The following is a 21,093-nucleotide window of genomic DNA, read 5'->3' as shown; positions in this document are numbered from 1 at the left end:
TCGACGCCTGAAGATGTGGTTTATGCGTTCAAATCGTATGTGCTTCTGGCACAGACTAACAGACATGACAGTATGAGTAAATTCTTATAAAAATATTTTTTCGTGATGCACTAGTGCCATCTATATTGTACTGCGCGAATTATTTACTATCTGTACACCCCTTATGTTATGTAAAAGTTTTTTTACTAGTTGATTTCCCCTCGTTCGTCAACACCGATCAGCTGCTTGCAGGGATGCCTGATTTCATCAAAATATTTGAAAATGAATCGTCACAATAAATTATTGGATTACGTTGATAATATATTTAACTTTTTCACGATGTTGGAAGGTAACCATTTATTTGACTCAACGTTGTTCATCTAGACTATTTTTTATTGTGTTGGTAGTTTTCACCCGAAATTAAGAGGCGGCAGACCAGAAGCAAGTAAATATTGTAACAAAACGGGTTCAATTTTGTATTGCGTTGGAGGATGAGAAGTAGCACAATTATGTATATAGTTTTGGCAATATGTATTAAATCTGTATCCTGCATGAAATTCGCATGGACGTATACAAATCAATACATTACAAATAATTCTGTATGAATGGCAACTCTGTTGATAAATGAAAAAATAAACACAGTCTGGATGACAGACAGGATGTTTTTGATAGGGTAGCGTGGCGCCATCATGACACATGTGAGTACTGTCCCAAATAAAGGAATATTCGAAATGACCGTTAAAATGATTGAAGAATCTAATTTGAGTGTCCTGTCTGTTAGTCTGTGCTTCTGGGTTCCAAAAGCAATACGTTGCGTTATAATGATTAAGCAGTTTTTTATTAAAATTTATGTGACTTAATATTTTTATATCGATTGTCGTTATTAAAATAATAATAAATTATACTATAGCATTAAAAATTCATATTTTTGCAGTATGTTCACTAATTATTAGAAGCAAAATAAGTGAAAATAAGTTGTATATTTTTCAACAATGGCCCTTAAAACAAAACTTTAGCATCATGCACTCTAATTAATTATTTGAAGTGATTCCAAATTGACTTTCACGTTCGAGATATTTTGTTTGATTCGTTTGAAAACTAAACATTTAAATCGGGGTTTAAATAACATAACAAACATAAATGATAATTAGGATAGTTAGATTGAATGATTTATTTTTAAATCCAAAAGTCTTTTTTCTCATACGGCGAAACGATGTTTTTGCCTCTTGAATTTCAAACAATGTCGTAAACAAAACCGTTACAAACCGTTACTGTACTCACAAAAACCAATAGATACTGTCACTCACCATCACACAAATGCAACATGATCGCACACAAACCACAGCCTCCCGATCGCGTTCGATCGTTTCCGTTCGGATTCACCCCCGAAAGTGGCGCTTGTTTTCTGCTTGTTCTAAATTCATTATTAATTTATTTGCCTCACCTCAAACTCAATAAAAAAAAACATTCTGTATGGCATTCTTTGTTTGGCTTCGGATGAAGTTAATTAATTTATTTCGATTGTTTTACTTGAGCGAACATCGGTTGGCTTCCGGTTACAAGTATAGTTCGCAGTTGTGTTTGTGACTTCTGTATTGTGTGAAGCTGCAAAGCTGCCTACAATGAATTACGTTTTAAACGAAGTTTTTATCGTGTAGGAATATAACTAATATAACTTGCAGAGACACTGCATTGATGCTTTCCGTATGTAAAAAATAACCGAGTGTATGCAATTTTAATTAAAAATAGTGTATATTGTACAAACACGTTTATTCGAGCCAACATGTTAGCAAAACTTTTATCCATCTATCTGTTTACGGTTGTAAGTGCCCTTCCCGGACACGGTATCCCGAGTGATGAAGAGTTTGTGTCATCCGCGAGAGAAAAAATTTTCCAACTGGTTCACAATCAATCTGAATACAGTCATGAGCCTGGTATGCAAAAAAAATCACACTCAGCTTTTGTCCAACATAATAAAATTTATCGGATCAATAATTAAATAACTCTTCACAGGATGCGGGCACGATGAAGAGTGTGTTCCAGCGATGAGATGTCCCGTGGAATCCGATGAAAGGCCCAGCCTGCGACCCTGCACTACGGCCTTCAGCACAAAGGGAGTGTGCTGTCAGGCAGGGTTCAGCCACTTGGCGAGTGTCCGCAGAAAGCGCTCACCCGGATATGACAACTATGAGCACGTGTTAATCAATGCCATTCAGGAAGGTCACCAAACATTTGCCGAAACAATGGAATGCATGGAGCGGAACCAAAAGGACGTTGTTTCGGAGACGAGAAATGCTGAACCATCGTTCCATCAACTGTTGCAACCGGTCCATTCTTCGGAAACGAATCACGGGCAGCTGACGGCGTTTGAAGATTTATTCGTAAGCCGAGCTTTCGCCGAAATGGCTAACTTGTCGGTTGCGGAACGACAACTGGACCAGTTTGTGGAACTCCCGAAGGAATTCCAGAAGCGGTGCACTGCTCCGGTGAACTGCAATCCACATGCATCCTATCGGTCCATCGATGGCACCTGCAACAATCCTCATCCGGCCCGGTCCTCGTGGGGTGCAGCCGAGACGCCTTTTCACCGGCTTCTGCCGCCGGCTTACGAGGATGGAGTATGGGCACCGAGGTAAGTTTATTGTGGGATTTTTTTTATATGATATTCCATATAGCTTTTTAATTGTTTCACAATTTGGAGGATTTTTTCTGTCAATCGTTTTGTATTCAGCTAATTTTGAAACAACTGAATCAGAGTAATTTTTCGTGTTAAAATGTTTAAATGGCAAATGTTTTGTCGTATCCTATTAAGTTTTACTATTTCCTTGAATTATTTGTAGCTTTTACTGTTCAGAGGAAAAGGACTACTCGGGTGCAACAGCAGAGAAAATATATTTTTTTCTGAAGCTCACTCGACCGACAGGTTACTTTGGCATGTTTTAGGAATGTTTGTTTATATTTTCTATTTATTATAGTATAATTTCCAACTTTAAGAACTGTTTTGCAAAACTATATATTAGTTTATACACATTATTACTAATCATTCTCAACGTTCCTCTCTGCCTGTTGCTTATTAGTAGTGATGTGTTTAAATTGAGTTCAAGACTGCATACAATTTTCAAAACGACGAATGTAACATTTCGGTTTAACCGAGAAAAGCGATGTTGAAAAATAATCGCACAATTTTAAATCTTGTTTAAAAATGCGTAATTGAAACAACTTCATTTCTTCACTAAATTTACCAAATGTCTATGCTCGCAACGTATCATAGTGACTAATTCCAAATATACTTTATATCAATATGGATCACTCTTCCGATTCACGAGAGACATCACAGTAAAGTACAATGGCAAAAAAGGTTACTAATACACTACAAATTTTTTAAAGCACATATGACAGTTTTCCCAATCAGTACACAGAACCAAACAACTAAAAAAATATGGAATATTTCTCGATATACACTGCATGAAAAAATGAATTGTAAATACGTAATCTGATACTAACTCGGATGAGAAAATTTTGTTTTTATAAAAATCCTTATTTTTATGAATGTGTGAAATGTGCACGCAGAACTAAACAAATTAATCTTAATGTTAGTTCCAGAATTTTACCAACATTTCCGAATTATGTACTACAATTTCTTGGTTTGAAAAGTTACGGTTACGGTAATGGAAATATGCTATATCAGGGTGATTATTAAATAAATAAATGCTTCAAAACTAAATTTAGTACATGAATAAACCATAATTCGCCTCAACTAGAACTATCAATTGAAGTAAAAGTAATAAGTATAACTTGTTCCTTTGCTTACTGTATTGCACTTATCATACTATTTATTAACGTTTTTTCAGTGCTAAACAAACTTTCTATTTGTCGAATTTTGGAATGATTCGTCTGTTGAATAAAAATCAACTACTTTTTAGAAAATAAATATCGAAATCTCAAATTTTGACTAAAAGTTTAAATTATTCGCAAAACAGTTCACAGCAAGGGACAGATCGCTTAGTGTATGCACTACTAATTCATAAACAATTTATAAAAATGAGAATTTTCTTCTACATTTTAACATTCCCTGAGAGAAAAGATAATGTGCAGCTAATTTAAATTCAATTTCATGAACGCAATTAAAAAAATATCGCTATCAAAGTAACTTGTAATACATCGTTCATTTCATTTTAATTTTGTTCAGTATATCAGAAGTGATCTGCCAAACATTGCCTTCACAGGTTATAGATTTCGTTTTTTCAGCACTATTCATAACATTCATGAGTAAAGTCTACTTCGCTACTCTTGAAAGTGAAGACGATAGGTCTAAAAGAGCGTAATTCTACATTGTTTATAGGCGATATTTACTTTCGTCAGAAAAAAAACACATTTAAATATGAATATGTTCACACCTCTATGTGGGCATCATGCTCAATTATTTTTGATATTTCTCGGTTGATTTTTCAGAAGGCCGCAAGAGCAAGTGACAGTTTCTCTTTGTTCACTCTCTCTTTCGATTATTGTGATGTGATTAAAAAGATGTTATTGGATTTCACAGTTCAGTTTGAAAGTCGAAAGTTTTGGGCATCATTCTATGCAAAGAGTGAAAGTGATAAACGTGTAAGCCGCTTGGTAATTAATAGAAGAGAAAGTAAACAAAGAGAAACTGTCACTTGCTCTTATGGCCTTCTGAAAAATCAACCGAGATTTCACTAATGGGTGCACGCTGAACGCAAACTATTAAACATGACTGAACTAATAGCCTTTTTCGTCACGAGATGGTGTTACTGTGATGTCTTTATCGATTTGTATTGAATTCGTTAAAGTGATCCATATTGAAACATAATATATTTGCTAATTCACGACTTTTAACCACAAAAAGGCAAAAATGGCACTTACGTCATTTTGCTTCTGTTTGCTAAGTCGTTTTGCGAAAGTCGCAGTGTACATTCGTCTTTTTGTTACTCGCACTTGTGGAAAAGCCACTTTTGCTCGAAAAGATTAGTTTAGCTAGTTTTGCATATCAAGTCGACAATCGATTCGTTTTTTTTTGTCGTGAATACGACTTACTTTACTATGGGGCGCCTTTCCAAAATTTACCCTCTGAGAGAGTGATAAGTTTTTGATCGTGAATATCTCTTGTTGTATCTAACGAATCAACATAATTTTTGCTATATGCCATCGGAAATATGATCACAATTTTATGATAAAATTTTCAGTTGTGTGATATAATCATAAATGATTCAAAATTAAACTTTTCTGAAATGTTTTGTATAAACGAGTATCATTAGGCGCGTATTATTAAAGCTCATAGCTCAGTGATCTGTGAAAGGATTTGTATAATCTAACTACCAATAGAATCGAAATTTTTCAACTTAAACGTGTATAGCAACAGCATTGAAGTATTTCAATAGTACACTATGGAAAAACCTGTCTCTTTTGACCCATGTCAATACCAGCCAATCAGAACGCGTTCTGAGGAAGAGAACAAAATGTCTACTGCTATACAACAAATCGTTTGAGAAAATTGTTCCGAACAGTGCTTAATATCGTTGTTAGTTCCACAATTTGGTCCTTCTGAAAGGCACAAATGAATCCCGTACAGCATCCTGATAGTTTCTTTCAATGAAATGCAAATTCGAAATGAAACAATCGACATTAAAATTCTGTATGCGGCTATTTTTTTAGGCATTAGGACCGCCCATTAGTAGTGAAATAGCTACAAACGAAATCACGTAAAATGAAACCTCTTAACAAAAATTGGATTCTATCGCCAGATGTGTTGTGTGTCGTTTGCAAAGCTAGTTTCGCTCCCGACAAGAGCGATTACTTCCCAGCTGCTAGTCATTTGAATTAGTGACACAATAACGAAAAGAGGACAACACTGGGGAGCATCACACAAAATCAACCGTTCTAATGACTCAAAAAGTTGTCTAAAGAACTATTAAGATGTCTTGCTCGCAAATCGAAGGAAAATATCCTCAGTTTAGTGCAAATCTAGAACTGTTTGATATGATTTGTGCACTTTTCGCTGTGTGAAATTCACAGCAATCGAGATCAAGTGAAGCCTTCTTTGTTTTTGCGAAAAATGTGAAACAGGGGAAAGCTTGCATAATTCATACAATTGATATTCGAAAGTGTAAAGGAACATGTCAGTTGTTTTCGTACTCACGACATCCAGTTATGTCTCTGACATTATCCACCCGCCTTTTTCATTTTGACGAAGAATTCATAACGGTTTCTACGTTTGGAAACAAGTCAGTTTCTTTCCGAATTATTCAGCGTTTTTAACAAGCTTAATAGCAACTCGAACTCATTAAATATCTCCAACTCTACAGCTAGTCTCACTTTCAAAATATCATACTAGATCTGCTTTTGATTTTGAGTTTACACTTTTGATTCTACTTTGGTACATTGGTCAAAACATTGCCAATTGACGTAATGACAATGCTAGATGATTATTTTTCATTGATGTCGACTGTTATGTTGTCAAATTTTCTAGAGAATCTATAGTGAATTGAGAAACGGTGTTCGGGTTGTGCGTGTATTAGAACAATCCTAACGAAATGCAATAAAAAAACTCGGCTTGTTTACTTTTGTTATTTGGGTCGCAATAAACATTTTATACCGATTATGTTAGTTCCAATGCTTACTAATTATTGATTATATGCCTTTTTTATAAATATAAAACATAGATATTGAATTCGCTCGAATTTTGGTAAACTTGTCTGTGTGTGCAAAATAAAGAGACGTGGATCTCAGAGATGAATGCTTTACAATTAGTTTGTTTCAACAAATCGGTCCATTTTGACCAAAATAGTTGCAAATCAAAGGTCTTTCTGAGAGTTTGTACGCTATTGGTTTTGTTTTTGAATCTTTTACTAGACTTTCCGAGTTATACAAACTTGTAAGTCAAAACTTGACAATATCTTTCACAGTTGACCTTGAAAAAATATTGCGTAATACCGTAATACCGATCAAAAACGCCCTAGATCGTAAGGCACCGTCAACTATTCACGGATATATCGATATTTTTATGTAGATGATTTTCCGCCATAACTTAATAGTAGGGGTTTTGAACGAAGCGCGATCGAAATTAGACACAATTTTCAATACAATCGTTACTCAGTGACTGAAAGATTGAATACAGTCCACTTCAGCATAGTATTTTGGCTTTATTTGTTTTTAGCACGGTATCTTTTTGGCAACACTATTGTTCTACTGTGACGTGTTAAACCTTATATTGGAAAATCTGCATTATCTTCGTATTCAAATTCATAGCCCGTACATTTTTATAAACAAATCGAATTTACATAAACGACAACAACGAGATTTTTATATTACTCAACTATATTAAATAAAGTACGTTATTTATTGAAACTGTCCTGTTCAGGCGCGTACCTAGAAAACTTTTTTCGGAAAGGGTTTCAGAACATGATGATTAATTGCCATACGCATAAAAATATGCATATAAAAACTAGAAAATGTTTTTTATAAAGTCGTTCGTTGAATATTATTAATTTTGTAATTGACTTAAGTATGACGAATTTTGCGCTAAATCATATTTACAGTTGGTAGAATTTTCTCAGATTTGAATGAAACTTTCTGAACATGTAGACTTTGTCCTAAACTGTCACATCACATAATTCGTTTTTTCCAAAATCAAGACAATCTTGTTAAAAGGGCTGAACCGTCTTTACCATTTTTTTTTCAAATAGTGGACGAAAAATGACCAAACCTACGAAGAAAGGATTAAAACTTTATTCTATTATTTCGCCCAAAATCGTATCCGGAGTTGGCAGCACATAGATTTTATCACACATCATTTATTATTTTCCCAAAATTAATCTAGACTATCTTCGGAAAAGGACTAGACATTTTTACTAATTTTTGCAAATAATTAGACGAGAAAAATAACAAATCCTGAAAAAAATTGTTGTGTTGTTGATTTTCTCAAAATAAGTCAAATTTTCGAAAGAAAATACTAAAAAAATTATTAATCGAGTTTTACACTGAAAAAAATCGATCATAAACATTTTGAGTCAAATTACAAAGAAAAAACGTGCTTAATCCACCTAGCAGTGAGATGATACCTTTTTTTTATCAATCCGCATGTGTTTTTTTGCATAAATATTCTTCGGTGTTTCAGTTTTCATGACATTATTTTAATGACCGTCGTTTTAAGCTGCAATTTGGCATTTTAATCACTCATTACTCTATCTAAAAGTGGGACAATCGATTAAACATTCCATGATATGTCGAAGTAAGTTCCACTTTTGATTTTACAGTAATTTAAGGTACTTCCAGAGCCGGTATTCAGGAACCAGCATAAACCAAACCGCATTCAGTAAAAACCATTCAAGCGAAGAGGTTGTGTTTCGATTGTACTGGCTCGTGAGTTAACGGCTGCTACCGAGACAATTCTAAGCTTCAGGTAGTTAAACTGCCCATAGCAAACGCAATATTCGGGGCGTTTCCCGACTGGAAAGCTAGCAACGAAGGCCATCCCGTTCATACGCACAGAGGTGTAGAGACACAGAGGTGCGAGAGCATAGAAGTGACGAGTCACAGAGGTGCCATCGCATAAAGGTGCGAAGACGAAGGGGTGCAAAGGCACAGAGGTGCTAAAGCAACCCAGTGCTGATCTACCAGGTACCAGAATTTGTACGTTGCGTAGGATCAAAAGAGACGGCATATATCGCGAGGTGCTACACTGCAAGCATCGCATTTGATCGCCACCAAGAGCAAAAGCACTGTACCTGGGGTCAGGTACAGCAAGTGCAGTGGTGTTCACAACGACGGCAGAGCAACTGAGATAGCAGTAAACGACAGAAGACTGCCAATTGGAAACAGCAAAAGACTGCCAATTGGAAATCGTTGGAAGAGCTTCACGTCGTTCTTCACGATAAAGGAACAGAGACATCAGCTACAAGGTAGATTTAATTTAATTTATTTTTTATTTCTTATATCTGAAATTTTACTAAACATAAGTTTTTATTTTGGTATTATTAATTTACAAAAAAAATTTAATGTAATGGATGATCTCATGGAAGATCATCCGAATCCGATTCCGGATACTAGTAAAAGTTTAAATACTCCGAGGGCTAAACATTATCCACAGGGTACCACTGGGCCATGGATAGTCTATCTTCGAAAAAAAGAAAAGATTTTAAACTTGATGCAAATTACAAAGGATTTGACATCACATTTCTCTGAAGTTAAAGAAATCTGTAAGGTTAATAGAGATAAAATTCGAGTTGTAGTTAACGACTTGAAACAGGCAAACGATATTGTAACCTGTAAATTATTTGCTATTGAATATCGAGTTTACATTCCATCGAAGGAGGTAGAAATTGACGGTGTTGTGACTGAAGCAAGTCTGACAGCAGATGATTTACTTAAAAATGGAGTTGGCCGTTTTAAAAACTCCATGCTTGAGGGAGTTAAGATACTCGAGTGCAAACAATTGTACTCAGCATCTATTGTCGATGGAAAAAAGTCTTATCGTCCCTCAGATTCGTTTCGCGTAACATTTGCCGGATCTGCATTGCCTAGCCATGTCTATATCGATAAAATTCGTCTTCCTGTTCGGCTTTTCGTACCGCATGTTATGAATTGCACGAACTGTAAAAAATTCGGACATACAGCTACTTACTGTAGTAATAAGTCCAAATGTATCAAATGTCAAGGGCCTCATAAGGATAATCTTTGCGATAAAGATGTTGAAAAATGTGTTTATTGTGGGGAAAGCCCTCATGATGATCTTTCAGTGTGCGCTGCATTTAAGCTGCGTAAAGACAAAATGAAGCTTTCTTTAAAAGCACGGTCTAAGCGCACATATGCAGAAATGCTCAAAACGGTCATACATGTCTCCCCTTTGGAAACCGAAAACGGTTTTTCAAATCTTGCGGAGCCAGAGGAATCTGACTCTGACGGAAATAGTGAAGATACCTCGTTTGTCACTCCTCAAGGGTCTGTTAAGAGGAGATTAACAAACCACAAAATACCAAAAAAGACACCTAAAATTATACCTTCAAAAAAAGATCCCCGTGTTAAAGCTAAAAAGCCAAATTTAAAACCAAAAACTGTGCCTCCTGGTTTGTCAAATTCACAAACCAATCCAGGAACTAGCTCAAGAAAAGACAATAATCCAGTGGGCTCCATTTCACATTCACCAACAGGATTACTGAAATTTTCGGAAATTGTAGAATGGATTTTCGCTGCATTCAATATTTCTGAACCTCTAAAGACCATTATAACAGCATTCCTTCCAATAGCTAGAACTTTTTTGAAACAGTTATCAGCTCAATGGCCAGCTCTTTCAGGTTTTGTATCATTTGATGGATAATTTATCATCCGCCGCAAATGATTCAATCACTGTCCTGCAGTGGAATTGTCGAAGCATCATGCCAAAACTTGATTCATTTAAAGTTTTGTTGCATAGTCAAAAATGTGATGTATTTGCTTTGTGCGAAACATGGCTTACATCAAACATAGCCTTAAATTTTAATGACTTTAACATTATACGTCTCGACAGAGACTCCCCGTATGGTGGAGTGCTTTTAGGAATTAAGAAATGTTATTCCTTTTATAGATTAAACATTCCTTCGACTTCTAGTATAGAAGTTGTTGCTTGTCAAATAAACATTAAAGGAAAGGACATTTGCATTGCTTCGGTATATATTCCTCCAAGAGCTCAAGTTGGACAACGACAGCTTAATGAAATTGTCGAAGCCCTTCCTGCTCCACGTTTGATTTTAGGAGATTTCAATTCGCACGGAATGATGTGGGGTTCCGTTTACAATGATAGCAGATCATCTCTAATATATAATATTTGCGACAATTTTAGCATGACGGTACTAAATATGGGTAGCATGACACGGATCCCAAGACCTCCTGCACGTCCAAGTGCATTAGATTTATCTCTTTGTTCGACTTCAATTCGACTAGATTGCACCTGGAAAGTATTTCCTGATTTACATGGTAGCGATCATTTACCAATCATCATCTCAATTAGCAGTAACAAAGGCATTGCTAATTCAGTTAATATTCCATATGATTTGACAAAAAATATTGACTGGATTAAATACCAAAGTAATATTTCAAGTGTCTTAACTTCAATGGAAGAGCTTCCCCCACTTGAAGAATATGACTTCCTCGTTTGTTCGATTCTGGAGGCCGCAGAACAAGCCCAAACCAAACGATTTCTTGGTCCATCGTCTAACAGAAGACCTCCAAATCCTTGGTGGGACAAAGAGTGCTCAGATGCTAAACACGCGAAACAAAATGCTTTCAAGACGTTTTTAAAACGAGGAGGAGGAACTCCTCAGAATTTTGAAAAATTCTTGGTTTTAGAAACCAAGTACAAGAACATACTTCGGGTTAAGAAATGCAGCTATTGGAGACATTTTGTGGAAGGTTTGTCAAGAGAAACCTCAATGAGCACTCTTTGGAATACGGCCAGACGAATGAGGAATCGTAACGTAGGAAATGAGAGTGAGGAGTACTCGAATCGATGGATATTTGATTTTGCGAGGAAAGTTTGTCCAGATTCCGTTCCTACGCATAGCATTGTTAGGGAGTCTTCTTCAAATGATGATTCCATTGATAGCCCCTTTTCAATGATGGAATTTTCCATAGCACTCATGTCTTGTAACAATAACGCTCCTGGATTGGACAGAATTAAATTCAACTTGGTGAAGAATCTGCCCGACCTCGCAAAAAGACGTTTGTTGGAATTGTTCAACAAGTTTCTTGAGCAAAATATTGTTCCACCTGACTGGAGACAAGTGAAAGTTATCGCCATTCAAAAGCCGGGGAAACCAGCTTCCAATCACAACTCATATAGACCCATTGCGATGTTGTCCTGCATCAGAAAATTGTTCGAAAAAATTATTCTACGACGTCTCGACACTTGGGTCGAGACGAACGGTTTGTTGTCAGATACTCAGTTTGGCTTCCGTAGAAATAAAGGGACGAATGATTGCCTTGCATTACTTTCGTCTGACATCCAAATTGCCTTCGCTCAAAAGCAACAAATGGCATCTGTATTTTTAGACATTAAAGGAGCATTTGATTCAGTTTCCATTGATGTTCTTTCAGACAAGCTCCACCAACATGGACTCCCAGCGGTTATAAATAATTATTTGCACAACCTTTTGTCAGAGAAACGCATGCATTTTTCACATGGCGATTTGGCAACAATCAGAATTAGCTACATGGGTCTCCCGCAAGGCTCATGCCTCAGTCCGCTCCTCTATAATTTTTACGTGAATGACATTGACAGCTGTCTAGTAACCCCATGTACACTAAGACAATTGGCAGATGATGGCGTGGTTTCAGTTACTGGATCCAAAGCTATTGATCTGCAAAAACCATTGCAAGATACCTTAGATAAATTGTCCGTTTGGGCTGTTCATCTTGGTATCGAATTCTCTGCGGAGAAAACAGAGCTGGTCGTCTTTTCAAAAAAGCATGATCCCGCGCAACTTCAGCTTCATATGATGGGAAGAATAATCGAACAGGTTTTGACTTTCAAATACCTCGGGGTGTGGTTTGATTCCAAATGCACGTGGGGAGGACACATTAGGTATCTGATAACGAAATGCCAACAAAGAGTAAATTTTCTTCGAACAATAACAGGGTCTTGGTGGGGTGCTCATCCGCAAGATCTAATAAAATTGTATCAGACAACGATACTTTCAGTGATGGAATATGGATGCGTTTGTTTTCGTTCCGCTGCAAATTCTCATATTATCAAACTTGAGCGAATTCAGTACCGTTGTTTGCGAATTGCTTTAGGCTGCATGCATTCGACACATACAATGAGTCTTGAAGTTCTGGCGGGAGTTCTTCCATTAAAAGATCGATTTTGGGAGCTTTCATCACGCCTGCTAATAAGATGTGATGTGCTGAATCCCATGGTAATTAATAATTTCGAACGACTAGTCGAGCTTCGATCTCAAACAAAATTCATGACAGTATATTTTAACCATATGTCACAGGAAATCAACCCTTCAAGATATATTCCTATCCGTGTCAGCCTCCTAAATGTACCTGACTCAACTTTATTTTTCGACACATCCATGCAGCGCGAAGTGCGTGGAATCCCGGACCACCTACGCTCTATGGAAATCCCAAAAATATTTTCAAGTAAGTTCAGGCATATTAACTCTGAGAAAATGTTTTACACGGACGGATCGCGAATGGAAGAAGCGACAGGGTTTGGTATGTTCAACAATAATGTTTCGGCCTCATTCAAGCTTCAAGAACCTGCATCTGTTTATATAGCAGAGTTAGCAGCAGTTCATTATAGCTTGAATGTAATCGTCACATTATCTCCAAACCATTATTTCCTCTTCACAGATAGTCTGAGTGCAATTGAAGCCATTCGCTCAAACGCTGCTGGCAAAAATGAACCGTTTTTCTTGGGTAAAATAAAACAGTGTCTGAACGACATATTGAATAATAATTATCTAATCACAATAGTTTGGGTTCCGGCTCATTGCTCCATTCCAGGCAATGAAAGAGCCGATATTTTAGCCAAACGTGGTGCTATTGAGGGTGAAATTTATGAGAGACCGATTGCTTTCAACGAATTCTATAGCGCGTCTCGCCAAAGAACACTTGCCAGCTGGCAAGCTTCTTGGGATAAAGATGATCTGGGTCGGTGGATGCACTCAATTATTCCTAAAATATCGACAAAGGCATGGTTCAGGGGACTGGATGTGAGTAGAGATTTCATTCGTGTGATGTCCAGACTCATGTCCAATCACTACACGTTAGATGCACATCTCCTTCGAATTGGACTTTCCGAGACTAATCATTGTGCTTGCGGCGAAGGTTACCGCGATATTGACCATGTTGTTTGGACATGCGTGGAGTTTCGTGATGTCAGATCTCAACTAATAAATTCCTTGCGTACCCAAGGTAGACTATCCAATGTCCCAGTTCGCGACATTCTTGCTTGTCGTGACCTTCCATACATGAAACTTCTTTATCATTTCATTAAATCCATTGGAGTTCCAATTTAAATTTTATTTTATGTTAAACTGTTTTCTCTTCCATGAGTTCAACCAATAGCCAACTATAGGATATTGAATATAAGTGGTGAACTGATACAAACAATCCTGAAATAGTTATAAGATCATGTACAAAATAAATGTATTTTATTTAATGTAATTTAAAATAGCAACTCGCTTGATAAAAACAGTGTTTAGATTAACTAATGAGTACCAACATACTAATATGATATTCGAAATGTATTAGGTTTAAACTACTATGTATTGTGGATGCCACGGCGAAGAAAAACTTATGTATATTGCCTATGAAATAAACGTATTTATGAAAAAAAAAAAAAAATAAACCAAACCGATTTGTATGGCCATATGACGAATAAATTGCAATAGTTTTGAGTCCAACTTTCAAGCTTTTCGGGATTATCATCTTCTATATCGGTTTGAATTTTAAAAATTCATCCTCCTGTTATTCCAGAATCGAAAGTCAGCATTGGATAAAATTAATTAATTTTGTGTGGGACTATAAGTTTATTTTAATTTGAATTTTTGTTTCTGAAATTCGATTTGGCTTTATTTGAGAAAACGATTGAGCTTTGAGAAACGATTCGATACTGGAGCCGGAATTCGAAAATCAGTAGTTTACATTTGTTTCTAAATGTTTAAAAATCAGTGTAGACATCTTTGGGAAATCGTAGTACGAGTTAAATTGTTGGGTGCCTTCCGAATCGAAAACTGAATACCACTAAAACTGAAATACGTTTATTTGGTTGTCGACTATTCTAATCAGCAAATCTTAGATGATTCTTAGATTTCACTTGAATCTTAGATCTGTTCAGCCATCTACGAGGAAAATGAGTTACACAATTTTAATTTCGTTTTACATATCATCCTGTAGTTTCGCAACCAGAAGTCGGATCCAAACATAATTCAGAAACCTTGTTTAGGAGCATACGAATTTTCATATGAATCTGAGTTTGTAGAAAACGGTTGAGTCATCTTCGAAAAAAAGGTAAAAAATTGAGTGAAATTGTTTGTCACATACGCATTTGCTGATCTCGACGAACTGATTCGAATGGTATATAGGTGTTATGTTCTTCCAGCATTTATTGCTGTAAGCAGTTTAAATCAATATAATTATGAAATTGTTCTGAATTCGGAAGTACTGCCATCTTTCCAATATGTCATATTCGAACGATTATGTTGCCAAAAACGAACCGTGCTAAAATCGGTCCGAGGCAAAATGTCATGCTGGATGGATGGATGCTGTACACAGTCTTTTTGGTACTTAGAAAAAATTTTATGTAACAGTATAAAAAATTGTGTTTTACGTTGGTCCCAAGCCTTTCTTTGCCATACAGCGCTCAGAGCTTCTACTGCTGGAATATGGGGAAAAAGTCGCTTACACAAAAATTTCGATATCTCCGTTAAAAATGGACGAATTTTAACAATCTATGGCTTGTTGGATAGCTATTACCGTGCGGAATCTAGGTCTGAAAATATATTCTGTTTTCAAGGTCAATTGTGACAGATACTGTGAAAATTTTGACATAAAACTTTGTATAACTCAAAAAGTAAACATCCGATCTCAAAACCATTCAATAGCGTTCTGGGTGACGGGGAGACCTTTCATTTGCGACTAGTTTGATCAAAATCGGTCCAGCCATCTCTGAGATCTCGACCTCTTTGTTGACAACACACATACAGACACACACACACATACACACACACGGACATTTGCTCAGTTCGTCGAGCTGAAGCGATTGATATATGACATTCGGCCCTCTGGGCCTCGGAAAATTTTTCGAAAGTTTGAGCGAATTCTATACCTATTTTATATATATAAAAAAAAGGTAAAACACCATTCTTTGTTTGAATGAAATTTTGTCCTTTTATAGATAATCATGTTCTCTGCTAATCTTCCACATATTGTAAGATGAAGTTTTTCTAACAAAATCCTTATCTTATCTTATCCATCACTGATACTTTCTGCAAATATCGGACAACTAGCAATAGGGTAGTCGGTGATATTTTCTAACAAGCTGAGTTCAGTTTTTAATAAATAAACGCTCGATAAAAAATTTAGTTTGGACTAGAAATAGTTTTTATTCGGGAAACTTTTTTTTCCTTGAGTGTGTCCATCTTGCAATGTATGTTCGGTTGGTAGGAAACCTATCTTATTTTATCAACCAAATCACCTATTTTGGGACAAAATTTTATCACAATCAAAAATAGTTTTGTTTTGTAAATCGATTTTAAATTTTTCAGATCAATTTTGTTCAGTGTAGGATTCGATAAAAAATTTTTTCTGTTTTTTATTGAAAAATTTTACTATTGTGAAAATCACAAGTTCACAACTTTTTTGTAGGATGCGTGTCTGGCTCTGTTTATTTTAATAAATAGTTTGTCCTATTCATTTTAACAAAATAATCGATTGTCAATCTTTCAACTCTTTTTTTTTTGTTTCAATTATAGAGGCTTTAACATTAATGTCATTCGCCTCTTCGGGACAGAAAAACTTTCTGACCCTATGTGCGGGGTTGGGAATCGAACCCAGGCGGGCGGCGTGAAAGGCATCGACTTACCCATCACGCTATACCCGTCCCCTTTTTCTACTTTTAATTTTTGGGAGGCAATAGAATATTAATGCAGAAAACATGTAGGTTGATAAAATATGAAGGTATCATTTCACTATTAGGTGGATTAAGTACGTTTTTGAGATTGTGATGTTTGATAATTCTGCGACATCGTTCAACTTATCCACTAACGGGTTGGTTTTTATGATATTATTGAATGTGACCAGCATTTTGTATGAATTTATCAGTATTTAACGAGAAAAACAGATTGGAAAAAAATGTACGGGTGTCAAATAATTAACTGGAGGGCGTAAATACGAGTATCACTGACATGCTTTCTCCTACTAGATTTTTAAACGGTTGCCCTATACTAAAGAATGACCACAGAAAACTGATATACAAGCTCACATATGAACTGTGTGTAAAATTTGCTCATTTAGCGTGGCGAACACTTGCAGATGTCACCACGATCGACCCGGAGTGCTACAACGATTTAAGGTGCCGCTTTCACATGAGCCACAATTTTGGGTGCAACATTCACTTCACGCTAGAATTTTGTTTTGCTGTTGGTTAAAACGACAAGTTGATTTTTGTTTTTATTGCGATCGAATTCTCGTCTGATTCATGCGAGATGGAAATAAAGTTGTCTTTAACACATAGAGAAATCGTGTGATAAGCGTTCAAATTGTTATAGATGGAATATTTCTATAACAAGCAAAAGGATTTTGTTATCGTTCCGGAACGTAGTGAAACGTTTTGAAAGATCACGACAAATAGTCGAGTAGGTGGCAGTAGTGTTTCCAACGTCCCACATTCTCAGATTCGAATGAATTCCAAATCAGCGAAAAATTTTCATTCGGAATTCCATGTGGAAGTTATAATGAATTCCGAATAAATTTCAACTTAAGTGCAATAACCGATTTCTCAATGAATTTCGTCTACAACCGGTTGATTCGGAAATTTGTCGGAATTGAGTGAGAAGATGCGGACTGAATTGTCAATTCGTTTTCTTCTGAATCTTTTCCGATTTTGCACAATTTCGTACTGATATTCAGTTTATTTTTAAATGAAAACATTACATAACTGAATATACAATTTCAAATCTTCATGTTTTTCGGATATACAGAACTAGTAAAAAACCAGTTCTTAGAATTCCAGCATAAACTGTTGAAATTCGCTGGAAATTAACGCCCTACTTTTGTCAGCATCATCCGTTCCTCTATCTGGAGTGTAGTGAAATGGCGTAAGTCGCCTAACTTTTACACTAACACATGCATAAAATGAGCGAATATTCAAAGACATTTATAATGTCACAGTCGATCGGGTCGATCGAGCACCCAGCTTAGGCGAAAATTTTAGCACTGAACCGATCGAGCACTGGAAAATCATACAGTTAAGTCAGAATTCATTGCTCATTCCGTCCTTTCGATAATATGGGGTATGGCAAATTTGAAATTTATACAGGATTTTGAAAATTTTAGTTCGAACCTGAATATCTGTGATCTGTGGTTGGACGGAACACATCAAGCTTTCTAGAAAAACAGAAAATTCAATAAAATCAAAGCTAGGATGACGATACACGCCATAAATATATCATAACAATGTCCTTTGAAACAAAGTTCGTTATTTATATGATGGAAACAATATATTGTTACACATAATTCTCCACTAACATGTTCTCTACGAGCAAAAAAGGCTTCATTATGTGGTATTTCATAGAGAGAACAATTTTCATTTTTCAACCATGTTTCTCCGATTACTGGAGCATCTATAAGAGTTTTTAAAAGGGTCAATATCAAATATTATATCATGAAGTTTTGAAAGATCGGCAATCTTTCTGCTCACGTCCCTACAAGGAATATTAACTACATCGAGAGTTTTATGTAAGTGAAAAATTATTTCTATTGTTTTCCAGAATTCACTCCGTAACCGGAAACCTTTTGGCCAGCCCCAGAACCATAAGTGCTACGGTTCTCCATGACATCGATCGTCCGGATGCTAGCTTGAATCTACTGCTGATGCAGTTCGGTCAGTTCCTCATTCACGATATAACCAGAAGTTCCAGTATAAAAATTGGTAAATCAAACAGTGGAATGAGTTCAGTGGAATGAGTTTTCTTAATGGCTGTTTTTTCTTCTCCCATTCAAGGCAAGAACGAAATCGAATGCTGTTCGAGAGACGGTTCCCATAGCCTCCACGGAGATCAATCCCATTTCGCTTGTTTACCGATCGATGTTAGTGCAAATGATCCGTTCTATGGGAAGTTCGGTGTCCGCTGTTTGAATTTTGTTCGTCTCGCCTTGGCCCAAGATGAACAGTGCCGTCTGGGATATGCAAAGCAAATCAACAAGGTTACTCACTTCATCGATGCGTCCACGGTTTATGGGTCTAACAATGAACTGGCGGCATCACTGCGAACCTTCCAGAAAGGTTTACTGCGAAATTCCTTCCCGGCCCGGATTGAGCTTCCGCCATTCAATCGAGATCCCGGCGTCTGTGAGCCTTGGGCTCGGGCATGTTTCGAGGCCGGCGATGATCGCTCCAATCAGATTATTTCGCTTGTTCAAATCCATACTTTGTTCCTGAGGGAGCACAATCGCATTGCTTCGATCTTGAGCCAGGTCAACCCTCACTGGAGTGATGAAACGTTGTACCAGGAGGCGAGAAAAATTGTGATTGGTGAAATTCAACGAATTGTCTACAACGAATATGCTCCGATTGTGGTTGGAGCGGAAAAGGCTAGACAGTATGGATTGCTGGATGAGTCGCACGGTCATACGAATCTGTACAATCCCAAACTGAGACCGTCGGTACTGAACGAGGTTTCGGGGGCCGCTTTTCGGTTTGCTCACTCCACTGTTGATGGTCATCTTCGGTAGGTTTTTTTCAAATGTGTTCTACCTTCTTCCACTATTTCACAGTAACTATTTTTTCTTTCAGTATTCAACATCGCCACTCTCGTACGGAAAACATTCCCATCCACACGGTACTGGACGATCCGTCCAGGCTGATCCATCCGACCAGTTTCGATGATTACATGCACTCTCTCGGCAGTCAGGCTCAGCAGCAGGTGGATGCCTCCGTTACCATGGGTCTGGCAGGAATGTTGTTCGCAGGACGGGCACCATTCGGATCCGACCTACCCGCGCTGAATATGCAACGTGGCCGCGACCATGCCCTGCGTCCGTACAATGATTACAGAGCATGGGTCGGCCTACCGAAACTGCAAAGCTTCCACGAGTTCGGTCACGCCGGTAGCAAACTGGCGCAAGTTTACGAATCTCCAGATGACATCGATCTGTGGATCGGAGGTCTGTTGGAACCTCCCGTCGCCGATGGACTGGTCGGGGAAACGTTTTCAAATCTTATTGCCGAACAGCTCGCACGGCTCAAGTATGGTGATCGATTCTACTACACCGAAAGTCCGGAAAACAATCCGAGTGCCTTCACGGCGGCCCAGCTGGAACAAATCGGCAGGGTTACACTGGCCAGCGTTATCTGTGCCAACGTGGATGAACGGGTCGATTTCTATCAAGCTCCACTAGCCTTCCTGCGGTCTGGCTCGCATAACGTTCCGATTCCGTGCAAGCAGTTCCACGATTTGAACCTGTCCGCTTGGAGGCATTAAATGTTTTCGTGTCACAACCGCGTGTCGTAATTTTTTTTCTTTGTTCTTGTTTTTTTTTTGGTTGAATCCTATTGTTAACGTTACAATAAAATGTGATACATTTTTTCTGTCTCAAATGTTGAAATAATTTTCATTCAGCGAAACACTGCTGCTAATTATCAGAATTGTTTTATTCCACCGTTCCGAGGCGGGTTTCTTCTCTTCGCTTAGTTTAGCAGTCAATGCAGCCGCCGTGCGGAAACAAATCCAGGATGACGATGTCTTTATTTACGTTATCATCTCAGCTGAGCATTAAACTCGAAAAGTTGAAATCATTCCACATAGTTCCAGTTCGTCAATGGATTGCTGATTTCAATGCGAAAGTGATGTTAGTATTCTCCGGCCCCGTAATTGACTTTGAAGTGTCATTTTTATGTGCTGTGAACGTACGTAAATAATATGATTTTGTTTTCCTGTTAAATTAAAAATTGGTAATGCAATAAATATTCGGTCCATGAGAGCATTCCGTGACGCCTTGTGTTCAGTGAAGTTCAGTTCAGTTAAGTGAATAGTTAAGTTAAAATATTCACAAATACGTTGAGTATTTGATGACATGTCCGGGTGATGCACGACGAATTCCTGTAGTAAACAATGGTTCAAGGTCGAATTCAATTTACTGCTTATCTACATTCGTAGAATCGGAGTACTAAACTTACTCTGGAATGTGGACACAACGACGAGCTTAGTGTGCGACGGTAGGGTATTTTTATATTACTTTTTGAGGGACTTCGTAGCAGATTCTTGGTGTGCAGGACAATTGTAGATTGGCTAGTGAGCTAAGATTCTACTGACTTTAGGTACTTTTTGGTGACTTGAATTTGGTTTAGTGCGGCAGCAATAACTACTATATTTATCATGCACCTCTGGTTGA

The 21,093-nt window shown here is 37.2% G+C and overlaps 1 protein-coding gene across 1 annotated transcript; it reads left to right on the top strand.

Annotated features, from left to right (window-relative positions):
• Nucleotides 1–1,314: 1,314 nt before the first annotated feature.
• LOC131439886 (chorion peroxidase-like) lies at nucleotides 1,315–20,671 on the top strand. The gene is made up of 5 exons (XM_058611012.1): nucleotides 1,315–1,913; nucleotides 1,993–2,611; nucleotides 18,471–18,631; nucleotides 18,704–19,430; nucleotides 19,496–20,671. Exons 1-5 carry the CDS (start codon nucleotides 1,763–1,765, stop codon nucleotides 20,181–20,183), a joined length of 2,346 nt encoding a protein of 781 aa, XP_058466995.1. The 5' UTR covers nucleotides 1,315–1,762; the 3' UTR covers nucleotides 20,184–20,671.
• Nucleotides 20,672–21,093: the final 422 nt, after the last annotated feature.

The sequence above is a fragment of the Malaya genurostris genome, chromosome 1, assembly GCF_030247185.1.
Source record: "Malaya genurostris strain Urasoe2022 chromosome 1, Malgen_1.1, whole genome shotgun sequence".
In the NCBI taxonomy this organism is placed as follows: Eukaryota; Metazoa; Arthropoda; class Insecta; order Diptera; family Culicidae; genus Malaya; species Malaya genurostris.
Note: the sequence above shows the minus strand (reverse complement) of the source record. Positions and strands in the feature narration are given on the sequence as shown.

Excerpts from the sequence above, each read along its gene's own strand:
- LOC131439886 (XM_058611012.1), top strand. The coding sequence starts at position 1,763 with ATGTTAGCAAAACTTTTATCCATCTATCTGTTTACGGTTGTAAGTGCC. Across the intron at positions 1,914-1,992 it reads TGAATACAGTCATGAGCCTG|GATGCGGGCACGATGAAGAG; the intron begins GTATGCAAAAAA and ends AACTCTTCACAG. Across the intron at positions 2,612-18,470 it reads GATGGAGTATGGGCACCGAG|AATTCACTCCGTAACCGGAA; the intron begins GTAAGTTTATTG and ends ATTGTTTTCCAG.